Source organism: Neopsephotus bourkii, unplaced genomic scaffold, assembly GCF_033783945.1.
Source record: "Neopsephotus bourkii isolate Nb327-2 ecotype Australia unplaced genomic scaffold, CSIRO-AGI_Nbou_v1 NB_1825, whole genome shotgun sequence".
Classification (NCBI taxonomy): domain Eukaryota; kingdom Metazoa; phylum Chordata; class Aves; order Psittaciformes; family Psittacidae; genus Neopsephotus; species Neopsephotus bourkii.
Window position 1 is genome coordinate 3,395,192 of NW_026902298.1, and position 26,810 is coordinate 3,422,001.

Sequence of the window (26,810 nt, forward strand, 5' to 3'; positions counted from 1 at the left end):
AAGTATCCATGTTTAGGCATTCATCATAGAAAATGTTGGTGGCAGTAATTCAGGAGTTTTCCTTTGTGCTACAAAAGGCATGACACTTGCACAACTGTATTAAGCATTTGATGGAAACAGCTTCTTCTGGTTTCATCACTTTGGCGCAGCTTTATCTTTTAAAGAAGTCAGTTAGGAATGATATCAGACTGCTATTTCTGTCTCCAACTGGATAGCCACTTATGTCAAGCAGTGATTAAACTGTGGGTTTGATTTTTAAGTGTCATTTTATTCATGACGATACCTTAGAAGGCATAAGTTTGTATTGAGCATCAAACTTGATTTTTATAATTATCTACAAAAAATGAGTTTTCATACCACCAGTTATGAGTTATTTTAATGAAAAAAAGCTAAGGGCTTGTTTGAACTCTCTGTCACAAATACCTAGGGTTGGGAAAGGGTTTCTAATGGGTGGAATATTGCCAATAGGATTTAGTTGGAAGAAGTAAGGTATAAAGTTCCTCACACAGCTTTGCATAACTAGGTAGTCATTCCAGTGAGGGATACTGATGACAACTGGTGCTTCAGTGGTTTTGTAATTGCAGGAGAATATTGAATTGAAATCATTGCTTTAATTCATACTTATTATGGGATTACATTACTGAACAAATCATCTCATATAATAGAAAGTAATATTGCCATCCCAGTCTTTTTTGTTTTTTTCCACTCCATCACTGAAATGTGTTTTGTTTTTCCAAGAATCTGCTCTTCCTTCTGAATATTCTTTTGTCACCCTGTCTGGAAAATCCTTTGTTAATTTGCTGCTTCTTGCCCCAGCCATAACAATACTGTGTGAGGTTAACTATCAAGCCGACGTGGCACAGCACAATTTCTCAAGTGGCTGAGGAGAGTGATTACTGAGTTCTGGGTACCTTTCCCTTTGCTGAGATGTTACAATTCTGATTTGCTGAAAGGGATGGATAACCTCTCTTGGCAGTGCAGGGCTCTGGAGTTGTTTTAGACTCGACATCCAAAATCAAGGAACATGGTGCTCCTAATCACGTCTGGAAATGCTGTTTGCTCTCGTTTCAGTTTCGTGTTTCAATAGTGATTTTCCTCAAAAAGTTCAAAATTGTATTTTCACCAATTTTTCTATATAAGAATGTTTTAAACAATAATAACTTTCATTTATAAAAATATATATTTTTTTACATAGCTGAATATTAATATCCAGAAGTAAATTTACGAGTGCAGCCAATAGCAGCTTTAGGTCTAGGTTGGTAGGTGTTCAGAAAGGTAATTTGTCCCCGATTAAAGAAAAGCACGTGGTGTCAAGCAGACCTTTTATAAAATCTAAGCATTTTTTCTAGTTTTGTAAAGGCCATTATGAACAGTATGGTGACAAAATTCTTAGTCTTTTTTCATCCACTATAGAAAATATTTAGAAACAGAGAGGTTATAACCTTCAGGTTTTGCACAAAGTAACCTGAGTTAAGTATCAGTCCTGAAACCCATCAGTTGAATGCACCAGTAAAATGCAGCACTGCTATGGGGTATACTTTTCTTGAAGTGAAAAAATAAGCATAAAATAGATGTGTTGCTCACTGATACCAAATGTTTTAGCTTACAAAAAGTGTGCTTATTCTGAACAAACAGCTTAAGTTTTATATGGAGCTCGAAAGCAAGACAAAATGTGCTGTTGGTAGAGTCACAGATATAAAAATTGACCTAAAGATTTACTTTTAATGTGTACTTTGCATTATTAATACTGGGCCTCATTATGGGATGTAGCCATTTAAACTAATCAGAACATACATCCAGGTCTTTCTACATTTTAGAATTTAAAAACACATTGTCCTGGATAAAGAATGTTACTTGTTATCACAGAACTGCCTTTCAGTGATGCTATGTTGTTGTCTTTTTATATTTACATGAATAGTAATGGAACAATATTATTATATAACAGTACAATACCGAGGTTAACATATACTGTCTAATTTGTTAGATGTATATAACATAACTATTTTTGAGGTTACTCATGGCAACATGGCATATGAGAAGCCTTTAGAACTCAGGATTTTCAATCTAAAAAGATTTTTTTTCCAGAGTCTGTGTTTTGCTTAAAAAATAACATTATTTTTCCTAAGTGTGTCTTAGATTGATAAAATTTCATGTGGAAAAACTCAAGAAACTTAAAATTTGATAGAAAAGTGAATGTTGGTTGAAATTTGTAAAATTCAAAGTTACATTATAGTTCAGTTATAAGCAGTGAATGTTCTCTTTTACTGAGCATTCTACCTCAGAAACACCGAGAATTAGATTGATAACATCATCTACTATTTACCTTCTGCTCTGAAATTAACCTTGTGGTTTATGGTTAACATATTTAGCAGAGCAACTAGGATCCAAGTTATTTTAAGTCACTGAACTCTGTGTGTATATATATATATTTAAAAAGAATGAAAAAGATAAGGGGGCGTTACTCTCTTTCCGTCTTCTTTTAATGAGGAATGAAACCTGACTTTAAACAAGAGAGTTTGAAGGGCTGAACCCTTTTTTTGAAGTGATGAGCATCACTGAAGTCAAAATGCTTTAGAGACGTGTAAAACAATCTGATTGTTATTTCTAATTTCGCATTAGCTAAACTGCTAGAGAGAATAAGAATGAGAGAAACTTCCATTTCTTTAACAAATGCTTTTCTTTCTTCTTCCTTGGTCATACAGTCATTCCCAGCACAGCACTGCAACACGTCCGCCCACAGTGAGCTTGCAGCGGACCATTTCTGTGGAAGGGTAAGATGATTCTCTGTTGAAGCTGCCTGTAGAGCTCTCAGATACCACTCAGCCAGACACTGAACTACCCATGTACACATAGTTGTTAACTAAATGTGGCTTAAGTCTGTGAGATGAAGAAATAACTACTTTCAAATTAGTGCTGGTCCTTTCTAGATACTTACACTGAAAGGTCTGGTTTTCATGGAGATAAGAATAAGTCATAGAGATATATTAAATACAGTGTCTTCATCTCACTTGACTAATGCCAATATTTACATGTGTTAGCTGTAAATATTCCACTAATCATGGAAATACACAACGAAGTCTTACTGTGTTTTCTTAATGCACGATGAGTTCTTTTTGACAAAGTGTCTGGAGCTAAGAATGAAGAAGTACTGGTAGAGAAGAATCATCTGTGCTGCTGTATATCTTTGTAGAAGCACAGCTCTAAGTACTTAGCTGACTCCATTTTAACAAAAACAGTTGGGCAAAATAGGAATCATTCTGAACCACAGTTAATATTCTTACAGCTTTATGATCTTAGAAAAGCTGATGTTTAACACTGAAACACAGATTTTGGTTGCACGGACTTGCATAGTTTACAGCAAACGTTAGATTTCTTTCTCCCCATCCATGGAAATGTGGAACTGTTTGAAATATTTTGTAGGCATGGGTAATAACACGTCATTGCCTGCTGTCAGCTTCTGTTTCAGAGCTTTTCTTTCTTGTGATAAAAGTGAGAATTCAAAGTTTCCACAGAGGAAAGATGTCATCTTGTATGCTGGTTTCCGTTACAACCTTACTGTGGTGCAGTCAGAAGAAAAAGAGTTAGATATGTGAAATAGTCCATACTTAACTGAAGTCTGAAATGTTTTTCTGACAAGTCTCAGTTTTTTCCTTATCTAGATCTAAGATTTTAAGCTTTTATTTAAAATGTATAGAACATCTCTAGTAATTATTCATTGAAACCAAGACTGAATAATGAAATTGCTACTGGAAAGGTGCTCATCGCTTAAGGTCTGTCATCTGGAAGGTAATCATATAAATAAAGCCCTAATCATCCAACCTCAAACACAGTGCTAATTTCGAGTTAGATCACTTTGCTCAAGGTTCTCCAATGTGAAGATTGGACGTGTTCTGGACAACCTTTCTCAGTGCTTAAAAACCCTTCTTCTGGATTTTATCTCTCTTTCTCCATGACAAACATAGAGGGTCATATATTAATTCCCTTTTCCTCAAATCAACTCATGAATAAATTGATGTTTGATATAAAATTGAGCTTCAAGAGCAAGTCTCTCTATTAAAATGGTAATTATATAAAAAAAATAATTGGCAAATTGAGATTTAAGGAAAGAAATCCTGTTATGCTGTCTCTGACTTGGTCCACTGGACTCCATAATTCAGGAGGTATCCTATAGGTTTAGACTCCTATTGAAATTTGGAAATCATTCTGTGTATGTGAAGTTTTAGATAAATTGTAGACTCCATACTGGCCATGCAGTCAACTTGCATATATTGTATATGAATCATTAGAGTGCAGGATATTTGCAACTGATATTACAGGTCTCCTGCTGTCCGGGAGGTAGAAGGGTATCTGGCTTGTAATTATTACTAATCAGTTTACACTGAGTCATATTTCGTTTCACATAGGAAAGTGGGACTGTTAGCCTACTACACCGCTGAGCAAAATTAAGTAATCAGCTCAGCCCTAAATATTTCATTGCATTAAAGCTCAATTTATTCTGATGTTTTTGTGAAGTCCGTGCTGCTAAGTGTGTTTATAGCTAATACAATTTGAGGTCAAAACAAAGTTATTTCTCTCTTTTAGGAACTAAGTTTCCATCAGAGTCCTATATTTAGGTGACTCATTTTATTGCTTTTGAGATGCACTTTGGTAAAGCTACTTTATGTGCAAGGCATCCCTAGCATGCGCTCAGATCCGTGGCTTCCATGCTGGTTCAGTGTGACTGACTGTGTAGTCACTGAAGTAATATAATTATTGGTTCCTCTGAAGGAGAAATGAATTATGGGGAGGGTTAAAGAAATACAGGGAGAACTGCATCTGCTGGCATTGATTCCTTTCCACCCTGTTGAATATGTGATAATTGAGCTGGCTGGAATAGATTCTTAAAAAACTTTAATAGCTTTTTTTCCTCTAGGGAATGGATTTATACATAAAAATGGGGTTTTTAGGGAGGGATTTTGTGGACTTCATGGACAGCAAAAAAAAAAAAAGAGCAGCAAGGTGAGAAAAATTCAAAGGTCTTTAAAGATTAAATTTCCTTTATATTCAAGCCATATATTCTTCACAGTGTAATGACTGCACATGAGTTAGTTGACCAGATTTATTATGTGTATAAAAGCATGAATTCACAGGTGTTTGATGTTCTCGTTAGTGCGATCTAATCCGTAACTCCCCTAATGGTTTCTTTGCATGGTTTAAAAACAAGAAAACTCTAACCTTTGACTTTGAAAATATTGTTGGTTTGAGTTTTTTAAGATGGTTTTAGCAAATGGTTTAAAATGGTTTAAATGGTTTTAAGGAACAATTTTAAATGTGAGTATCCAAAATAGAAGGATTATTGAATGAAAACTAAAACCTGCTACTTGGAAATCCTGATTACTAAGCTATAATGTTAGTGATGTGTGATAGCTATTGTCTCTGCAGTTGACATTCAGACTAAATTGTATTCTATATGCTACCAGTCATCTCTTCTGCTGAGCTGCTTAGAAACTGGGATTTCAATTTACTTGATCAAGAGTGTTTTGATGGAAAGTTTAAATGAGTTTATCAACGTGACTGAGTATCACAAATATATATAAATATTTAAACATAAATAAACAGCATTTAAACCATGACTAAGGGTAATTTTTATTCTGAACATGATATTGCTTTGTGTTTCAAAAGTGTCTTATATGGAGTAATTTTGGACGTTTGCTACTCATGGGCTGTGCATTGATATTTTGAAACATGGCTTAGAGGCACTGCTATTTTTAAGTATACTCTTAGCCTTTGAATACTTCCCATCTCCTGACAGTGCAGTGCAGTTGCCTATCACCATTTCCATCTCATCTAGCTTTGTTTACAAACTGGGAAGCTGGCGCATTCATGGTAAAGAGAGCCATCATATGCTGTAAGTTATAGTTAATAGAAGAGTGGTTTCAATATGGAACCAATAGTTTTAAAAAGCAGGAGATAAAGCAAGCTTCCTAGTATGGAGCTGCTATAACAGGTGGAACAGAGATGCAGTTTTCAGGATTTATTTTGATTATTAGCATGTGAATAATGCACCTCCTGGATCAGGGAAGAGAGACAAGTGCTTACATGAAAGTATAAATGAATGAGCATACTGGAGTAACCATGTCCCTTTCAAAGTTAAAGAGCATATTAGCTGTCCTGCATTGTTGCTCTAGAAATCAATGAGATTTCTCAAATCTAGGGACATACTCCTGTGTATTTAAAGTAAATGTCAGGTGTCATGGCAAAAACGCAGACCAGTTTTTCAAGTACGAGTTTACTCCTGTATGCCAACTCCATCTTGCCAGCTGTAGCCAGAAAACATTGCCTGGTGTTCAGGCTTTAATTCCTGTACAAAAGGCAAAATGAAAAACTGCTAAAGTCCAGAGGGGTTGCCAAAAAAACAAATAAAGTTGCACATGTATAAGCCAGTGCACTCATGCACACATCAGTCAGGCTGAAGTCTGGGTCCCAGTAGGTTCCCTTGTATTAAATTACTTCAAAGTTTGTGACAAGTTAGACATGCTGTTTGCAGAATAAATGCATTAAAAATGCAGTCAGTATTAAAGTTGGGATAAAGTATTGCTTTACAGTTAATGTCAGCATTCAATCAACAAGAAATGCCAAGGAAAGTATAGTGAAATAAACAGATAAAATACTTGTTCCAAGCAGAATGGGTAACCATAGTAAGTAAAATATATTTTACAATGTGCTATGATAAATGAACATCTCATTAAAGGCTTAGTTTTTAGTATAGCAGCATTTAGTAGAATGAAATACTATGTCACTAATCAATTGCAGGTAATGAAAATGAACCCTCTGCTCATAACTAAAACACTGTCTCAGTTTAAGAAGGCAGTTACCCATCTGCACTGTGGTGCTCAATGTGACTGCAAGAGATAATGTGAAGGCTTCCTTAATTTTGCTAGTTTCATCCGTAATTGAAATCAGGATGATAATAATTAAAGTCACAAATTAGGGCTCAGACCTCAGTGGGTCCAGTGCAGCGCAGATAGGTAACACTGATGTGTTCAGCTCCTCCTAAGCTCTTAGAAAGTGAAGCACTGGGGTCCAAAGAATGGAAGATTTACCAGCTCCCTACCGCTGCCAGTTTATGGTGTTTTGGAAACCCAAGAGGAAAGGGAGATCAGGCTGGGAAGGAAGGCAAGAGGTTGTGCTGTTTTACATCGCGGTGGAAGATTTTTGCCAAGCCTAGGAAGGGAATAACAAGGAGAAAAGTAAAAACCAAGATGCAACAGAAGTGATACTGCAATAAAGCAATAAATGAGAGCACTACAGAAGGTAGGGGTTTTGTCTGAATTGTTGTGGAGCTGAGTAGTAGATGGTACTAAAACTTAAATCAGCTGAGTAAGTTTGGTTTTGTCTGAACTTCAGTATCTTTTAAAAAGGTGTGTGTGCACATTCCAGACCTTAAGACACATAAGGTTTCAGATTCTCTCTGGTGTGATTAATCAGCTTTTAAAACATCGTACACACTGGCACATTCTCTGTCCATCCTAGCTCTCTGTGTTAAATGCTGTGAAGAAGCATGCTCTGTCTGTTTGAATTACCTTTTTAGGTCCTTCCAGCATGAAGCCTTTTGGCTGCCTGAAATAAAATGCAGTTATCAGAATTTCTTCAAGCACAAGCAGAAAACTGGAAGTATTGTTTTGAGGAAGAAATGGCTTGAGTAGCCAACTGACCCTAACCAGGCATACCTCAGTGCTCACACAGTGAATTGTCAGAAGCCAAACACTGTGCTGCTCAAGATAAGGCTGCTTTGATCCCTTAGTTTTGGGGGGGGTTGTACCCCTGATGCACTACTAATATGTGACTTTAATCATCTAATACAATATCTCTCTACTTCAGTTTTCCCTCCTGCTATTTGCTCCTTTAAGTAGCTTGAATGCTTTATTGTTGCATTACATGTGTGTGGTGCTTTGCACAGAGGGTGTTGGGCACTTATTTGGAGACTGGTACTACCCCTATGCAAGCAGTAAGCTAAATATTCTTCTGGGCTTTCTATGATATGTGTTACTGTAACACCAGACCAGCATGTGCGTGAATGGATGTATGGTTTTAATATCCTTTGTGAAGCAAACAGCATTTTTTGGACCCTCCTTCCCCCCAAAAGATAACTAAATAACAAAAAGCCCCATACTAAAACATCAAAAAACCTGCAGCCAAAGCAAGATCAAAGCCATATTTCTAAGTTCCTGCAGATTTGGGGTACCACATTGATTATATATAACTAAAGAACTCTCTAGGGTCTGGTATTTGAAAGCACCCAGTGTGCTTAATATTTCTATAGATGTTCCAAAAAGCCCAGATTCATGTCAACACCCCAATTTCATAGATGGCAGAAAAGAAAGAGAAAGATGGAGCTGTGAGTGTGAGATGAATACTAAAACTGTCTGCGTTCTTTCATGTAGCCAGAAGCACAAAATAAGCAAATTAAAAATGGATTTTCTTTCAGTCAGTTATTATAAGAATTGCTTGTTTTCAGAAAGATTTTCCCCTCCGTTTATCAGTCTAGTTTTTATTCTCTTGAATTAACTCTAGAATTACATGGATTCACAATCTGTAGAAGAACGACGGGGATGCTCACTTTTTCTGTGTCATTTTCCTATTGTAAAAGACTAAACTGATCAAATATTGAGTACAAATGTAGCAGCTATTTTCAAGATAATGACCAAATAAGCAAACAGAAACAAGAAGTGCTAAGGAGGAAAAACACCTCACTTTTTGATTCTTGTTTTGGTAATTGCATTTTATGGCAGAAGACATTTTCTTAAGTGTCAAAGCTTCACCCACTCTGATTTGTTGCTGCTTACAGGTTTCAAATATTAATTTCATAACTTTGCTCTTACATCAGGCCTGCAATTTGTAATGAGCTTTACAGACTCTGATCTGATGCATTCCCCGAAGCAAGTAATCAAGTCCATCCAAATTGATTCTCCCATTGATTTCTGAGCCTGTAAATTTGTGTGGATTGCAGCACTTTATTTGCTCCTTTGCTCCTGGCTGCATTACAGTAAATCTTCCTTTCTTCCTTCTCTGCCACCTTAGTTCATTCGCTGCTCTCCTTCACACATCCACTGTTTCAATTTATCATGTTCTCTCGGTTTTTTTTTGCTCTTTTTGTCTCCTTTCTTTCTCTTTTCCCTTCTGCTGCCTTCTGTCAGTCCAGGAATGTTTTCATCTCACACTCCTTTCTGATTTCTGCTTGATTTCCCCTGCTGCACTTCTCTGTATTTGGTACAAAGCTGCAGAAGGGCATAAAGCATGCACACGCACCAAATTAAAGTGCTAGTACGCTTTGCTGGCACCTAGAAACTCACCTTCAGCAGTGTTTATCAAGGAAGAATGTGTAAATGGGAGAAGTATTTAAAGCTGGAGGCAGAAACCTGCATTTCAGAAACACTGGATGTTGACTGTTGCTTTTTCTTAGGTAGCTATAGAGTGCCACCTATTGTCTCCAGACAGAACACTGATCTTTAAGGTAAATTAACCCTGAAGCTGGCTTTAACCCTGAAGTTGGCTTTCCCTCAGTTGCTGTATTCTGCAGAGAACTACACGTTTTTACTGGGTCTATTTACTGCAAGAAAACAGCATTCACATTCGAGTTGCTTTTCTTTTGCTTTTTGCTCTCCCATCACCATGTCATCTTGAAGTCTTTGATTCCATTGCCTCCTTTACAGCATTTGTCCACATTCTGCGTGTTAGAATTACCTTCATAAAGAATTTTAATAGAGGCAAAGGAGCTTTTCCTAATGTTGCTTCCCAGATATTTAAGAAAAAATTGGTTAAGTCTGTTCTTAGATCTTTTTAACCATTATACTAAAAGAGTTGACTATAAACTTTTATATCAGGCAGATAAATACGTGACATCCTCATCTCCAGCTTTATCAAAACTGGCTTTTTTGTGAGTGTGACTAAAGCACTGACAGATAACTCACTGCTGCATTACTCTTAGGAAATCAACTGATCCATGGCTGGTATTGTAGTTTATTTGCTTAAGAAATTGGTTTCCTACTTAATTTCGTAACATCCTACAAAGATTTATTAGCATCATAAGTGCTTTTTTTTCATTTTCATACTAAATGCACTATGCAAATAGGAACAATTACTTATATCTTAAAAAATGTATTAAATTATGTTGAATTGGCATATGCCTTTACTTCTCTGGTTTAGCAGTACAGTTGTGGCTGAAGGTTATTTCTATGGTGAAGACAACAACATTTGCATCTTCATGAATCTGCCTTTCAGATTCTGCAGGATACTGGGTTACAAAAGAAGTATGAAGAGATGTTGTGGTTGGTCAGAGTCTATACAGCCAAATTTGAGTCATTACCAGAATGACCTGCTTAGGCTAAAGAGCAGGAGCCAAACCTCATTGTGTTCTAATCATGGATTCTGACATTTCCCTGTCATTGTTTGAACTTCCTCTGAACATAATGATCCAAGAGCAGAGCATGAATTTTGCTGTCAAAAGGCCAAAATCACAAAACAGCACTGACAGCGTTTTAGACATAAATCTGCTGACTTGATCAGAGACAGGGCTTAATAACTGGGCCAACTTTTTGTTGAGCTACACAGCTTACTATTCAGTAGATACCCAGTTGTATTGACCTAGTTTTCTCCATAGCCCTGCCTTTCAACTATTTGATCCAAGCTGTCTGTCATATGTGGAAATACTGAGTTTCATCTTGAACAAGAGCTCTTCTGCTTTCTCACCAGCAGCACACGCAGATAGATCTGTTTGACTTTACTGCCCCTTTTTCCTCAATATTCAGGTAAATAATAATGGCAGTCTGTCATGGTTTAAATCCACACTGTGTGTGTGAATCTACATTAACTCTATCCCAGCTGAAACGAGGACACAGTCACTTAGCTCTTGGAAAGTGTTTTTGATTGTGTAGGACTTGAAGATGACAAGTGTCACCGTACCATTTAGTGGATGGGGAAATGGAAGCTGGAAGAACAAATGACTTGCCAAGATCACTCAGAAGCGCATGGGTTAAGCAGGGAGAGGAACCCTTGCTTCCAGCTTGCTGTCCTAATTCTACTCCAACCCTCAGGCCACCCTTCCTAATTAAAAACCTGTTTAGTATTCTTAGACCTGGATTACACTATATCTAATCACGTATACTTAAGGGGCTAAAAGTGTTGCTAGAAGGCAAATCAACAGCAATGATCCAAAAGAAAAGAAAACCCCCTTTATTTTATGAATACTTAAAAATGCTTCAAGAATGTACAAACTCAAGACAATACATCTTTTTCTCACAGCTGTATGTTTAAAGGGTTGTTTTGTGACTTTACAGTGTTAAGAAATTTTTATAAGAAGGAAGAACATATGGAGTAGGACTAGTACATTTTCTAAAGGTTACAATCACCTTTAAAAGTACTATAAAAATGCTTTAATTTTGTCTTTCAGAAATGTTTAAGTTTCAGTTTCAGAAAGTTAAGGTGTTATCTAAAGATAATGATCAAGCTGGGGATACATTATCACTGGGCAAAGATGATCACCTACTGATTTCGGAATTGTCATGCAAAAGCTTAATTCTCCCTGTAGAGAGCCATGAGACTTACATCAAATAAAACATCCCTTAATTAGTCACTTCTCTCTTTCCATTCATATGATGTAAAACTGTTCTATAGTACAGAGGAAAAGCTGGATCTTTTCCACCAGAAGAATTCTGGAACATGGTTCTGTATGTGAGGGGTGTGTGTGTCTTCACAGTTGTCACTTTGCTGATACCTTATACTTGTAAAAACTGAGGATTAGAAGAACATCTTATTTGTCTGTAAAAATATGGGTTTGTGAGTATTAGCAGGGCTGGGCTTAACATTTGCACATACTAATGTAACAGCATTTATACTTGTCTGAAAAGTAAATTGTTAGAGGGATTTGAAGTGGGGTAAGTACCAATGAATATTGGGGTTGTGTATGTATGTATAGATATGGTTGTGTTTACTTGTGCATCCAAGGGAGAGACAGATCTGAGGCCTGCTGTGTGGAGTAAAGATTGGGAACTGGAATACCTGGGACACTTTCTCATGGATGATACCTTGATTGCTTAGGAAAAACATCTCTTTCTGGACATAAGTTTTCACATCAGTAAAATGCATGTTATTGTGTATGCATCCTCTAGGGCATATTTTCAATTTACAGATGGAAAGTGCTGTAGTAGATGTAGCTGTTATTATTTATTGATTTCCATCATAATGACCAACTTTATAAACCAGTAAGGCAAAAGCAGATATCCATTGGTATGGTTCAGTGATAAAACTGCTGTGTGACTTTACAATTGCAAGCTTTTGATAATGTCAAGCCAGTTTTTCATGAGATTCTGCTCTATTAGCTTGATCCTAGCAATGTGATTTGCTCCAAATCTGCCAAGATCAAACACACTTGCCATTGGTCTGCCTAGAGTTTTGGATTTCTTTTTTGTTTATTTGTTTAAAAAGAAAGACTAGAACTTTAAAAAGTGCCATATAAAGATTGATTCTGCTTGTATACATAGTGTTGTTATAAATTAGATTATAAAATGCCTTCAGTGTTTTGATTTTTATTTTAATAAACTCATCACTTAACGTATTGAAGATAAGTCCATTGGGCTGAAATTAATAGAGATGTTTGAATTCAACCATGGGGAAAAAGAAAATAATAATGCTAGTTAATAAAGTAATAAAGCTGAAAATAAGAAAAGGTGCTGGTTAGTTACTACCTTATCTGTTTCCTCTTAACAGATTTATCTCATTTGTTAAATGGTTTATTTAGGTAATAACAAGCCATTGTGTCTTAAGCAAAACATAACATGCTTCAGATGCCTTGAAAACTGCATCTACACTGAGAGTTTTGAATGGATAAACGTTATCATTTTGTTTCTATACAGAGAGCCTCGAAAAATCATCCTGCACAAGGGCTCCACAGGACTTGGTTTTAACATAGTGGGAGGAGAAGACGGGGAAGGCATTTTCGTGTCTTTCATCCTAGCAGGCGGGCCTGCCGATCTCAGCGGAGAACTGCAGAGAGGGGATCAGATCTTGTCTGTAAGTATTTGTGTCGGGCTCTGCTGGCCAACCGCCTCATCTTTTTCTTTGTTCTGTACTGCAGGGAGCACACAAAGAAGGCATTTTTGGTTTCTGTGTTGTGTAATCCAAGCTGGAAACAGTTTATCACTGAGTATTTTGTTTATTTGCTCTTAGGTTTTATGGCATTTGCTAATGGTGTCACTTGCACTTAGCTCAGAATAAGACTTTTCTCCGCTTAACGCTACCTACAGTGTGGCAACACTACAGGGAGGACCTAAACAGAGGGCAGACCTCAGCGTTTCCCAGTGTAGCCCATCATCCAGTTCCATGTTGCCCAAAATGCATTACTTAGGCCGAAGATACTTCTCAGTTTCAGATTGTCTTTGAGGAGAAAAAGCAGTACAGTGAAATCCTGCAGGCTGGGGGTGCCATCTAGTGTGCATTGAACTGCTTAGCAAATGGCCCAGTGCAAGAAGTAGATTAATTAGGTTATGTTAATTGTCTCTGTGCCTCTAATGAATATGATGATCACTCTGAAATTAATTTCTAAATTTTACAGGATAGAAGGCTTTGTAACCCGAGGTTATATTTTGCATTCTTAGTCTCAAAAACATCTTTTTAATTTTTCTTTCATGTATATATTGATAGCGCATTTATGTTTTAGGCTCTGTCAAGTAATTGAACATCTGACTGTAACAATCTGAATGTAAAGGATTTTGAATGCCAATGAAAGCCTTGCAAATGTAGTTAAACATCCATTCACATTATGCTGCCTCACAGTAAAAGGAAACTGTCTCAAACTGATAGAGTCGTGGCTGTTCCAAGCAAAGTATATACACAGCCTTAAGGCAAAGCACTGAAACACAGGAATTATTCATCCCAGATGAGTGACGGACACACTAGGCTGCAGTGTCCCCCTCACTCTGCTGTGCTTTCTATCCCTGTGAATCTTGCATCCTTGGGTGCACTTTGATTCACTTTGGAGTGGAAGGTGGCTTTAGCCTGGACGTGGCGTGGTTATGTGGCACTTTCCTTGTCAATGTTTAAACCCATGAGGAAGCTGGAATACTTTTCCTGCACTGCTAAGGACTATCTTGGCCACTGGCTTATTCTATGAAAAATTAATTACTGTCCACCTGCCACAGTTTTGGTATGAAAAGGTGGCTAAGGCTGTTTTGCAATATATATGGAAAACCAGGTGAGTTAGCAGCAAAGGGACGCAGTAACGTGAAGTTGTGAGGATTGTAAGAGTATGTTTTATCTAAACCTGTTCCTTGACAGTGCTTTAACAAAAAGTGAGAAAGGACAAGTAAAAGATGTTTAGGTGCCTTAAAGAGTTCCCTGAGCAGAAAGTTTGTAGGACACTGCAAGAAAACCAAATAAACTCTTATAAGGCTGTGAGCATGAAGAGATAAGAAAGTCAAAAGCCTGTGCCAAGAGCACCACAGCCAAGAGACCCAAAGAACAGAAATGGATTTTTTTTCAGTACAATTGGGTAATTTATTTTTCCTTGGCTAGATGCAGCAAAATAAATCTGACTGAAGGAGCACTATGAAATCAAAACCTTTCACAATACATTGCGGTCAGAAATCCAGATACAAAATTAAAAGTCCATTTTCCTTTCTTTTTAAGCAGAGGTACCTTTAACACTATATGGTGCTCCCAGAGTTGAATTTTAAACACTAATTTTTGCCTGCTTTGTAACAATGTTTTCCATAAGTTCTAATTACAGTTACCAGTGTTGCTGCACCAGTTAGTTGTCATGCAAGAGTAGTTTATTTGTTCATTAAGCAGAGAGGAATGGAAATTATTGCCAAATTAGACTGCATGCCTATCCCCAGGCAATCACCAAGTCGGGCACTGCTTACTTATGTAGTCACAAATAACTATTATGGATCCGTTTTTCCATATTCAGACAAAGCAAATTTCAAGCACAGGCTACTTTTAGAGCTGGTTAATCTTAGACCATTGTCTGATGAAAAGTCCTAGACACTGTAATTTTATAAGGACTGCTGCAATATAGGTCTGTTTTTCTTGGTTTATTCTTTCTTGTCTCATCCCTCATCAGCACTTACTTCCCTATAGAAATAGTTTGCCCATTTCTTTCCCAAAACATGACCAATCTGATTCACCAGGAGCAAACAGCACCCTCAAAGCTAGTATTTCTAACTCAAGGTTGGTTGAATTGTGGCTGCCCCATCCCTGGCAGTGTTCAAGGCCAGGCTGGACGGGGCTTGGAGCAACCTGCTCTAATGGAAGGTGTCCCTGCCTGTGTCAGGGGTTGGAACTGGATGAGCTTTAAGGTCCTTTCCAACACAAACCAGTCTGGGATTATTCCATGAAGTTTCTTTCAGACGGGGAGCATAGTAAGTGATTTAAACTTTGCAGATCTGGATTTAATTCTCTGATTTAGCTACTGCCCTTCTGTGTGACCTTAGTCAAGGTGCTTTATTTTACTGGGCCTCAGTCTCCCCATGTGGAAGAGGAGGACCAGAGCAGTTTGCTAATCCATGCTTGTGTAGTGAATATGGCAAAGTGTGGTCTAGTTGAAAGATGTGTATTCTCACCTTTGGGAAGGAAACTATAAATATACCTTAAGTAGACTGCAAATACATGAATGAGACCCAACAAAACTAGGATATCCTTGCCCATGGCAGGGGGTTGGACTAGATGACCTTTAGTTGACTAGATGACAAACCCAATCTAGTCTATGATTCTATTAATCTATGGAATATGAATTGCAATTGAGTGACAGACTGGATGTATACATAGTCCCAGAGTCAGCCCACAAGGCTTGACCAAAACCCATAACCTCTCTAACCTCTCTTTCTGCCTGATGCTGTTATTTTCCCCCTGTGCTGGGCATAGTGAGGCTGCACCTCAAATCCTGTGTTCAGTTCTGGGCCCCTCTCTACAAGAGACATTGAGGTGCTGGAGTGGGGCCAGAGAAGGGCAACGGAGCTGGTGAAGGGTCTGGAGAGTAAGTCTTATGAGTCATGGCTGAGGGACCTGGGGTGGTTTAGTTTGGAGAGGGCTCAGGGGGGACCTTTTGCTCTCTACAACTGCCTGAAAGGAGGATGGAGTGAGGCAGTGTTGGTCTCTGATCCCAAGTAAAAAGTGATAGGACAAAAGGAAACAGCTTCCAGGTGCAGCAGGAGAGGTTTAGGCAAGATATTAGGAACAATTCCTTCCCCAGAGGGTGCTCAGGCATTGGAACAGGCTGCCCAGGGCAGGGCTGGAGTCACCATCCCTGCAAGTGTTCACACAGCATGTAGATGAGGCCCTCAGTGACATGGCTTAGTGGTGGCCTTAGCAGTGCTGAGGAACCGTTGGTCTTGATCATCTTAGAGGTCTTTTCCAACCCAGTTGATTCTCTGACAGGGAGGGCTCCAAGCCCACAGTCCTCCAGGGCACTGTGAAAGATTGACATAGCCTTGGCCCCAAGAACAGTGAGATTTGAGGTTCTTTTTTCCAAATGCCACCAGATGGCATTACAGGATCAGTAATGTCAGAGATCTGCCTCTGGAAGCTGACTAAAACCCGGGGAAAAGCAGCGGTAGCTGTATCTGTTTTCAGTTAATAGACTGAAATGTTTAAAACTTATCTCAGAAAGCAGGTTGGTATTCCCAATTGCTTCTGTGCAGAGAGGCAAAATGAATCCTACTGAACCTTGAAGGCAAATTGAAGAATAATGGAAAATTGTCTGTTTCAAATAGTAAAATATTTCAAATAGAAAAAAATAATAATTATACTGTTGCATTCATTATAAGATGTTTTTTTCCCCCTAATACTTAGGATTGTTTAAATGCTGGTTTCTTCTTGCTATAACTCATTATGCTGTTGTGAATGAAACACTTTCCTTCTCAGTTCTGCATGCCTTTAAAATGTAGTGAGGTATGCATCACCCGTGTACATTCATCACTACAATGAAATATATCCCTCCCTATAGCATAGTCCTCTTATTAAACATAATTTAAATATTATCAAGTAGCATTTTGATTTCTACTTGTCATCAAGACTTGATTTGCTATGTTCTGTGTGTATACACATTAACATTTGTCTCTGACTTGTATAACCCAAACACAACAGCTTAGAATACCAATGGAAGTATTATTTCTCTCTTAGAGCAGTGGAAACGAGGTGCCAGTATAGTCACTGATTTTTCTTAGATCATGTGAGAAGTCTGGGCCAAGTCCAGACTGAGAGGCTGCTTGAACCCTCATCTAACCCCAAGTTCTCCATCTGTTAGGAAAATGCAATCCCCAATAAAAATCACATGTAAAGTTCCTTGATGCTATTCCTGAAGTTTAAAATTCCACTTCCAATGCTAAGGCATATATTGCCAATTAAAAGAGCAATAGGAACCCTGTGTTATTCACTTAAAATCACCTTCATGTGAATAGATGATATCTAAGAGCCATAAACATAAAAAGTCCATATGTTGTGCATACACCTTTGCTGACAGAAAGCTGTGCAAATCTTATAAATTCAGAAAAGAGGTACACAATACAAATTCCTGGGGAGGCAGGAGGACTATGGTCCTATTCAAACACGCATTGGCACATCATTTTCCGTCTTTCAATCCCAAATAAAAATTATGTTAACATATGTCTAGCTATTTTAGCTGTCTTAATCTGCATGTTTCAAAGCACTTTCAGTGCCAGGTGAGCAACTTCATCTTATAGGTAACATCCCTAAAGCACAGAGTTAGTTTACACGTGCAAGTTGAGCAGCAGGTTTCAGATTTACAGCTTACAAAGAATGAATGCATATTGTTCCTTGAATTCCTAAGAAGACATTGCTTTTGAGTTTTATAATTTCCATCAGACAGCATCAAATTAAAAATGTATGTAAAAGAGAGAATTCAGGTCAGCTAATAGCCATAAGGAGGTAACAGAAAGTATTAGCATTTGAATTATAACTTTTGCAATTATTGCATTTTGTGTCTTGGACAAGACTAAACCTCAGATTAAGAACTTAAAGCCAGACATCTGAATGCTTGCTGGCTGCTTGCTATTAAAGTCAATAGAGGCTGGAGAATGATTCACCTGGTGAGCTTTGTGTAGGGCAAGTTGAATTGCTGTGTAAGCTTTATTGCCTGTATTGATCAAGTATCCATTGACTTTAAGCCTAAATACTTACCACATCTATATTTAGGTGTCTTAAACTGAATCTCACAAATCATGTGTGTTTCCCCGTGTATGTTATTTTCTTTCAGCTAACACTGTGCTTGTTTCATCACAAACAAAGATGAAATAAAATTGTGGGCCATAAAATCACTTTTTTGTTTCATTCACTTGTATTAACACTTCAGTACCTTGTGGTTCACAAGGGCAGGATGAAGCATGGCTGACAGCCTAAAAGTAGAATCAGGAGAAAAAGGAGACTGCTTGCTCTGGAGCAGAATGGCTGCTCCCAAGAAACACATCCCACAGGTTGCCTTAAGGAAATAAAACAAGTTTCCTGAAGGATAATTGCTTAACAGCAACAGGAAAAAGAGTAGAAAAAGAACAGGCTGCACTGCAAAGACCCAGGTAGTACTCTTCTGGTGCTTCCATTTTCTCCCCCATCTAACTTAATCATCTAATCAAGATGAATGAAGTTAACCAAATTACTAATTTTCCTCTTGACCTATTTTAGTATTAGGATGAATTTGTATATGGGGGTATTTTCTTTTTTCACCTGCTACTGTCTGAGAATCAAATAACTGCATTGGGAAAGGGCTATCAGGGATATTCTATGGGGGTTTCTGTCATTGGTACATGACATTGTATGCGCTTAGTCTTAACACTAGTATTTGAGCATCTCACTTCAATACTGTCTCTGGTCTGTTATACAAGGCTCTCCCTCACAGAGGAAAAGTGATCTTGGCAGATTTAGGTTGGCTCTAAGGAAGAAAGTCATCCCTGTGAGGGTGGTGAGGCCCTGGCACAGGCTGGCCAAGGCAGTTGTGAATGCTCCATCCCTGGCAGTGTTCAAGTCCAGGTCGTATGAGGCTTTGAAGCCTGGTCTAATGGGAGGTGTCTCTGCCCATGTCAGGGGGTTGGAACTGGATGATCTTAAAGTCTTTTCCAACACAAACCATTCTATGATTCTATCGCTTATATTGATCAGATTTTGTCTTGTGACTGCATCGTCCTGCTGTCATTTTCTCTGAGATGTTTGCTTTCACTTGCAAACAGTCTAAACACTTCTTTCTACTTAGTTCCTCCCACACAACTCCTACCCACCTTATCACTCACATCTGTAGCAAAAATATGATATGCATTTGAGAAAATGTAGTGTTCTCCAATTTCTACTCCAAATGTTGTATAGAGCAGGATAAAGGACTCTGTGCTTAATTTATGTTTTATATTTGCTACAGTTAGAATTGACCTTCAGATTAACTTCCCTTGCTTTGATGCAGAGAAGCTTTCAGCTTTCTAATTTAAAATGGCTTTTTGGTCATTGTAAAAGCAGTAAAACTACTTAGGGCAAAGAGTGCGTATTGTTGCCTAGTTACAAACTTAAGGAAAATGGCAAATACCATTTGGTTTTCCTTCTCAGGTTTGAGTTGTTTTGGGTTGTTTCCCCCAAATTGCAGCTGGCTTGGAAAGAACTTGAATCATCTCTGTAGGGCTTGGAGTTTTTTCTCCACGGAGCACCAGATAGTCCCTCTTGTGTAACAGTGTTAGGATTATAACAGATACTCTCTTTGCCATACAAGAACTATTTGCAGAGGCACTGACCATATCTTTAGGATGCTTACTTCCCTGTGGTGGTGTGAATGCTACATAACTTCATCCTCTGTCATGGGAGAGTCTACAAAATTACGGGATCTTTGGCTGCAGAGGTACATAAATACTCCCTTTATGGTTTTAATATTAGTCCTACTTAGATAATAAGAAAACAACAATGTAAATTTGCTTTGTAGTAATATATAGAATATTGTATGCTATGTTTTGGGAATGTTAGTATATAATCAAAGCAATGTCTTAAATGGGTAGATCAGTTCAGATGCTTGGACTATTTTGTAGAGGTAGGACATGTTTGAAAAATCAAGGGAGATCATGTTGCTAAACATATCCAAAGGATCCATACTGCATGGTAGGTGATAGATGTGATAGATCTGTAAAAGTGCCCCAACCCTGGCAGTGTTCCAGGCCAGGCTGAACAGGCTTGGAGCAACCTGCTCTAGTGGAAGATGTCCCTGCCCATGGGAGGGAGTTGGAACTGGATGAGCCTTAAGGTCCATTCCAACCCAAACCATTCTGTGATTCTATGAAAAAGAAAGATAAAGGGAGCTGAGAGCACAGGTGCTGTCATATGTTAATAGGATCACACCAACCAGACAGGCAGGTAGATAGCTCCTTAGCAGCAAATAGTGGACTAATCCAAATTCAGGCTTTGTTAATGTTGGGAAGCAGAGGGCACGTAACCCTTTAGGCATTCTCCATAGTTAACAGAAAGATGTAGCCACATCTGGCGTACAGTTTCCCTTGCCCTAAAGCAGACATTTAACACAGGTCAGATGGCCATTGCGCTGTAAAAGTGTACATTTCTATTTACTGATTATAGAGACTTTTGGCATTATTTCCCTTTCCTGAAATAGATATCATCCAAACTAACCAAACATTCATGAATCTTTTGGGTGGGGAACATGAAAAAAGCAAGTGTACGTCAGATAATTCCAGATTTTTTTCTGACCAGTAAGGAAAAATGGCCTAAAAATGGGAGAATGAAACGCAAGTTGCCCTTGAGTGAACATATGGTGGCAAAGTTGGTAATTTTGTGCTGGAAAGGAACAAGGAAGTTCAGAAGTATAAGCAACATGAACTTCAAAACAGCATTCACAGTAGATGTGGAAAATCCCACAGGGAGCAAGTTTTCAAGTAACAATTAACTCAGAAGTGGCAGCTCTCAGCTTTGGAGTTCATATCCTTTCAGGAAAGCCCTAGAATACTCCTTGACCATAAAAAATTCACTGTAATGAAGTATGATCTGTGGCAATGTAAGCACTATTATCTGGAAATACCCTTGGAAAAGAGAGCTGGTAGCAAACTGGTTTTCAGTGTTGTTGATAAATATACGTGATCTCATGGCTGGAAGTTGAACTTAAGCATATTCAGCCTTGAAATATGATGTGCTTGTTTTGTAGTTAGGGCAACGGTTATATTGCCACAGAAGCTCATAGACTTGTCACTCTGAGACTTCAAAATACCTTTCTAAAATACAGGCCTAATGGAGCTTCTAGGGAAAAATATTACCACTTGCATATACCGGAATGCTATGTATGTTGGTGAATGCAGGGCTTCCTTTTGTCTTTTATTAACCCAGGAATTTGACTTCCATGTGGAATTCTCCTCTCCTCTCTTCACCATCCCCCTCGCCCCATCTTTCTGCAATGTATGACATATATTTCAGTTGCCTTGATGCAGGAACTGTTTTCTAAATTAACTCTCACTTTTCCAAGCAAATGCTCAGAAGCTAATGAATTTTAACAATTCTCATGAATGAGGTATGTCTTTTGCCAAAAAGAGTTAGCTATCAGACCTGTCAGTTATGTGTCATATAAAGCCAGTCAGTTGGCCTAAACTGGAGGCTGGGTTTCTTGCTGTAATGGAATCATCAGTTGCCTCTAAAGCATTCATTTTACAAGTGCCTAAATGAGTAGAAATGATCTAGTGCCAGATTGCTTGCTCTTCAGCTCTTAATAGTTTAAGGAGGAGTTTGCATTCAGTTCAAACATTTTGACTTGGCAAGTTTTGTTTTAAGACTGTCAAACAGAATTATGTCACATCTGATACACTGAACATTTAGAGCAAGCTTTACACCCCTCAGTGTAACGTTATCATCAGCCTCACAATGAAAGGAAGCTAAGAACACAGATTTGAAAACCAAACTGCTGCCGCTGGACAAAATGGCTACATTTCTGAGCTTTATTCATTCTGAGATTTGCCCCAGGCTGAACTTTTGCCTTGTGTTTAAACAGACTAGACTCCAGGCATCATTCTGCTCTACTACCCAGTCAGTTTTGGGTTCCTGAGTGATTAAAAAAATTATCATATGACATAAAATGCAAAATAATAGAAACTGGCCATCCATTAAATAGGGTATTTAAGGAATATCTGCAGTGATTTGTTGGAGGAGGTTTTGGAGATCCTTTTGAGAAAAAAAAAAATAAAGTAGATATGCCCTTTATCTGAACAAGCAAACCACCAGGACAGTAACAAAGCAAAACCATTTACAGAATACAAGAGCTATTTCCTTTGCATTGGTTTTCACAAACATACTTTATTTGAGAGTATGGAGCATTGTCTACTCAAAGTTTCTGTCTCTTAATCTCTAAAGCCACAAATGAGCCTTGAGTGTCATGATTCAGGTAGTTTTAATAGGAAATGTGAGCACTGAACATTTACTTCCTCTAGAGCTGAAGGTTCCAGTTAGACAACCTTTCATTCAGCCATTGATATATATGTGAGGCCTCATGGTCACTGGATTTGCCATGACGCAGTCAATGGTCATCTTGCATCTCACAGGTGAGACATAGTGGAAAAACTATTAAGTAGAGATCAAGACAAGGATTTACTTTTTTGAATTGCCTCTAACTCAGCGCTTGGGGTCAGACAAATCACCAATGTCCTTCTGTCTTTAAGCAGCCTCTGAAATGGTTTTACCGTTTTATTTCAGTTCCTGAGTACCTATTGCTTATAGGCTTCAGCTTATCATTATAACTCTTATCATCTTGGAATTATAAGGCACTTGTTAAAATGGAAACCTGCATTTCAGAGGCAGGAGAAATTGAATAATTATTTCTGCTTATACCATCCTTTGAAATTCAAATGTGAAACAAGAGCCCTGCAGCATTATGAGCAAAATTGATCGATGACAGTTTAGCTTTATCTGTACACTGGAAGGAAAAATACCTTTCAGAACTCTGTAGAAGCCAAGGTGGTATATAGAATAAATGCTACCAGTAGGGTGCTGTCTAAATTACCTAGGTTGAGAGCAGAAGACAAGGAAAACCAAATGCTGAAAACAGAATCAGGGAGAAAGAGGATGATTTCAGAAAGGCAGAAAAGTGAATGGAAGTAACACTCATTTGTAAAGTAAAAGCTGGAGGAGGGAGGAGGGGTGGTTTGGTGGTTTATCAATTTGGAGTAAAAAGATAGCAGGAACTGCTAAAGAGAGGGAATGTATGAAGACTTGAAAAGATGAGATTGTGGTGAGATCCATGAGATTAGATGGTGGCAGAAATATAAAGGTGTTTGAGTGACCACGCAGAAGGAGGGAAGGTAAAAAAGCAGCAACTAAATGAATTTGAGCTAACAATGAGGTTTCCATTTTAACAGAAATTAATATTCTTACTAAGTATTGTGCTTGATGGCTGAGTGTTTTGTGTATAAAATTGATGAAAGACTATTTATATTAATTTATAAATTAATTAATTTGTTGGCCTTTTTATTAGCTAGCGCAGTACTCATATATATTTCATTGATAATACCAATTGTCTTAATATAGAAAGACTACATGTGTGCCTCTGTCTAGACTTTACCCTTTAGCAACGATACCAAATGCCATTGATCCCCTCATAGTTGCTGGATCACATCCAGTCCAGGCTGGTAATAACTACCTGGTAGCTATTCAGCAACCTGAATGAAACAAGTTTTATGTCTGCTCAGGCTCCAGTGAGCCTGTGTCTCCTTTTCAAAAGCTGTCATTTATTTCAAACTAAGTTTAAACAGGTTTTAAGGAATTCTGATGGAACTGAGGGGAAATGTCTTTTAAGCTGTCGCTGCAGTAAACTCTTCAGTGAGATTATTTCAGTCTCAAAGTTTACGAGTCTGGCATCATTCACAAAAGCTACAATCACATGGGAAGCACATCTTCTATCAGAAGAATTCCCGTACAGTTTAGATTAAAAAATAAGTCTTTGCCTATGGTTATAGGCTTAACAGGTATCATTTGGAATGATTCATGTGGTCTGGTGAGTCATAAAGCTTGTTGGTTCCTACTGTGAAAGGCAGTGTGTGCAAGACACCTCTTCAATAATGTAATATTAATTTTCCTCGTGCTTCAAAGGTATAATGCTTTGATACCTCTTTCAGCTGCTTTAGCTGCCTCCTTACACTCCCTGGCAAAAAAAAAAGAGACATACTAAATGATGCAGCTTGTTCCCCCATAATGTTTCTTGTTTTCCAGAGAGAGGAGTTTGCCTTTAGAATGCCCAGCTCATCAGAGCATAAAGACCAGCTCACTAGAGGCATAAGTCATAACTCCAAGCTAGCAAGACAAGGAAAACTGAAAAGGTCATTGAAGCTGCTGGCCCATTAAAAGAGGGAAGGAGGATGCTGGGCATGGTGAACAACAGACATGGCATAATAGTATGTTTTCAGTGGAGTTCAGGATGAGACAACCACAGTGCTTATATGTGCTGAGCTGTGCAGTTTTAACTAACCAGAAGTGTAAATGCAGAAAAGATGTGAGAAAAGTGAGAGAAAAGTAATAATGTGAGCCTGAAAATTTAACAGAAGCTAAGCTGGGGAATGAAGCCTCTTCTCCCCTGTGCATTTCTCTGTTTTTTCTATTTCTAAGTTTTCTTCACCATTAAGACCATAATGGTACCTGTACTACCAGTTGCCTAAGGGTGGTTTCCCACCGCCATTCCCCAGGTCTGGTGCCTGTAGCTGCAGGGCTCTGCAGAGCCTTAGTAGATGGAGCTTCACTCGGCAAATGGTGCCCTGTCTAAGCTGAGAAAAATCACTGCTCAAGGGCTGTGCTTTGGTGACATGCATAACTTTCCTGGAATTATTGTATTTTTTGCTGGACTAAATCAGTTGTGGGGCTGTTGTATGGAATGATTGTGCCACCTGCTTGTGAGGAAAATCCTCCCCAGATATGTTCAGGGCAGATCATCTCTGATGTGTTTCTTTCCATTGTTCCCTGTCTTACTGGAAGACCATGCTTCATCACCTAATGGCTGACACTATATATTCCATTTCTAATGACTAAGCAGGACTGCTAGAGAACATGGCTCAGCTTTCCTCTCATCTCTTATTAATCTGCTTAAGAGTACTTCAGTTGACATACCAAGTTAAAGCAGATAAATAGGGTCCTTTGTATCTTAATGAAAACAATGGCAATTCTAGCTGTAAAGAGTTGTCTTTATTCAGACTTCAGTTTGCTTTTTCAGACACCGAAAACTCTTATTTGAGTTCAACAAATACAAGAATTCAGCCACAACTTGCACAACCTGCTGTATTGTTTGTTCCATTTTAAGAAAGTGCCTTTTCCTCACCATTTAATTTACTGTATAAAAGCACTGTGTTGTGTCAGTGACAGTTCAAAGAAGAAATGAAAATAAGTCCTTTATATTTGCAGAGGAGGGATATGTTTTTCCTTTCCCTTCCAATTCAGCAAGACATTCCAAATGTTCATTTATTCACTGTGCTAACACAAAATAAGGTGGTTTAAATAAACAAATGGCTGAATAAAACACATTATTCTAGCCTTCATTTAAATGACCTACACGAGTCATGCTCAAGCATTCTAACAGAGCACAACCAGACTGTAGTAAGTCTTTAAGTGGCACTATTCAGAATTGAACCAATTTGTGCTAAGATAGTTTCTTAAGATATTTCAAAGGGACTATAACTCTTCCAGTTTTAGAAGTCTGTCTATCCAAAATGTAAATCTTATCTTTCATTTACATTATGATTCAGTATTTAACAAAGGACATCATGCTTTACTTTCAGTCAATACATGCAAAGGCAATTACTGTAATTACTGTGAACTGTAGTTGCATCTTTCTCTCCATCTCAGTTCAGTTTTGTCTGTAGTTTTCAACTATAATCTTGCATCGCAGCACTTCTCTTTGTTTGTAAGCTTTCTAACCGCCACAGCATGCAGAAGAGACAGACGTCTGTATAAGCTGGAGGCTCTTCTGATTTCCATTATGTCAAATTCATTTTGGACTTAGGCATCAGAAATTGTGCAGTCAAGTTCATTCTGGGCCAGGACATCAGGATTATGCAGTGAAGCTCATAGCAGCAGTGCTGTTTTGCTTGTTGTATAACGCTTCTTGAAGGAAGCCCATTTAACAGGAAAAGAAAAAGCGAGAACCAAAACCTCCTTCGATATATATTGATCTTTCCTGCACACTCTTGCAATTTCTTTTGTTGTTATTTTTCTTATTAGTTTCTTTTACTGATTATTCTTAACATAAACTACCTTAAATTAATTGAAAGCAGGGGCTGAAATCAGATTTAGCAATTTGCAACGAAATCACATCAGGGAAAAATATCACTGCATACAACTGTCATAATTAAGACATTGTTTGGAGGAAGAGGCAAGGTGGTATTGTTTGTCTTATCCTTTCATAAACTCATGTTCATTTCAGCCAGAGAGTAAGAATCTGATTAAAATGTGTGAATTAATGGTGTCTTTCATCAAGATTTAATGTTGGTACATGAATGTGCTGGTTTTCAACTAGAAGATTTGGGACTTGATCATGTTTGCTTTTAAATATTAGGAAGTAGTAGCCAAAAAATCAGTTTAGCATCTACTCTTCTTGTTCTTTAGGAAGTCAAACTAAGTTATAAATCTTTTCTAAATTTAACACTTATTATTCTGCAATGCGATTCTGTCAGGTATCAGTGAGCAAAATAGCATGCAAACAGCCTTCTACCTACCTATATGGCAATGTTTGTTTGATTTTCTTCTGCAGCTGTGTGACAACCTAGTGGTCATTTGCCTGTTCAACATGACTTCATCTCTTTTGTCTAGCTTATCATCGTAATAAA

The 26,810-nt window shown here is 38.0% G+C and overlaps 1 protein-coding gene across 37 annotated transcripts in view; it reads left to right on the plus strand.

Moving 5' to 3' along the window:
- Nucleotides 1-26,810, plus strand: part of DLG2 (discs large MAGUK scaffold protein 2) — a 1,002,605-nt gene that overhangs the window by 774,437 nt on the left and 201,358 nt on the right. For all 37 annotated transcript variants that reach the window (XM_061343348.1, XM_061343335.1, XM_061343334.1 and 34 more), the window contains 2 exons: nucleotides 2,703-2,771; nucleotides 12,891-13,047. In XM_061343348.1, the coding sequence (XP_061199332.1) occupies nucleotides 2,703-2,771; nucleotides 12,891-13,047 (226 nt within the window). The remainder of the gene's footprint in view (nucleotides 1-2,702; nucleotides 2,772-12,890; nucleotides 13,048-26,810) is intronic.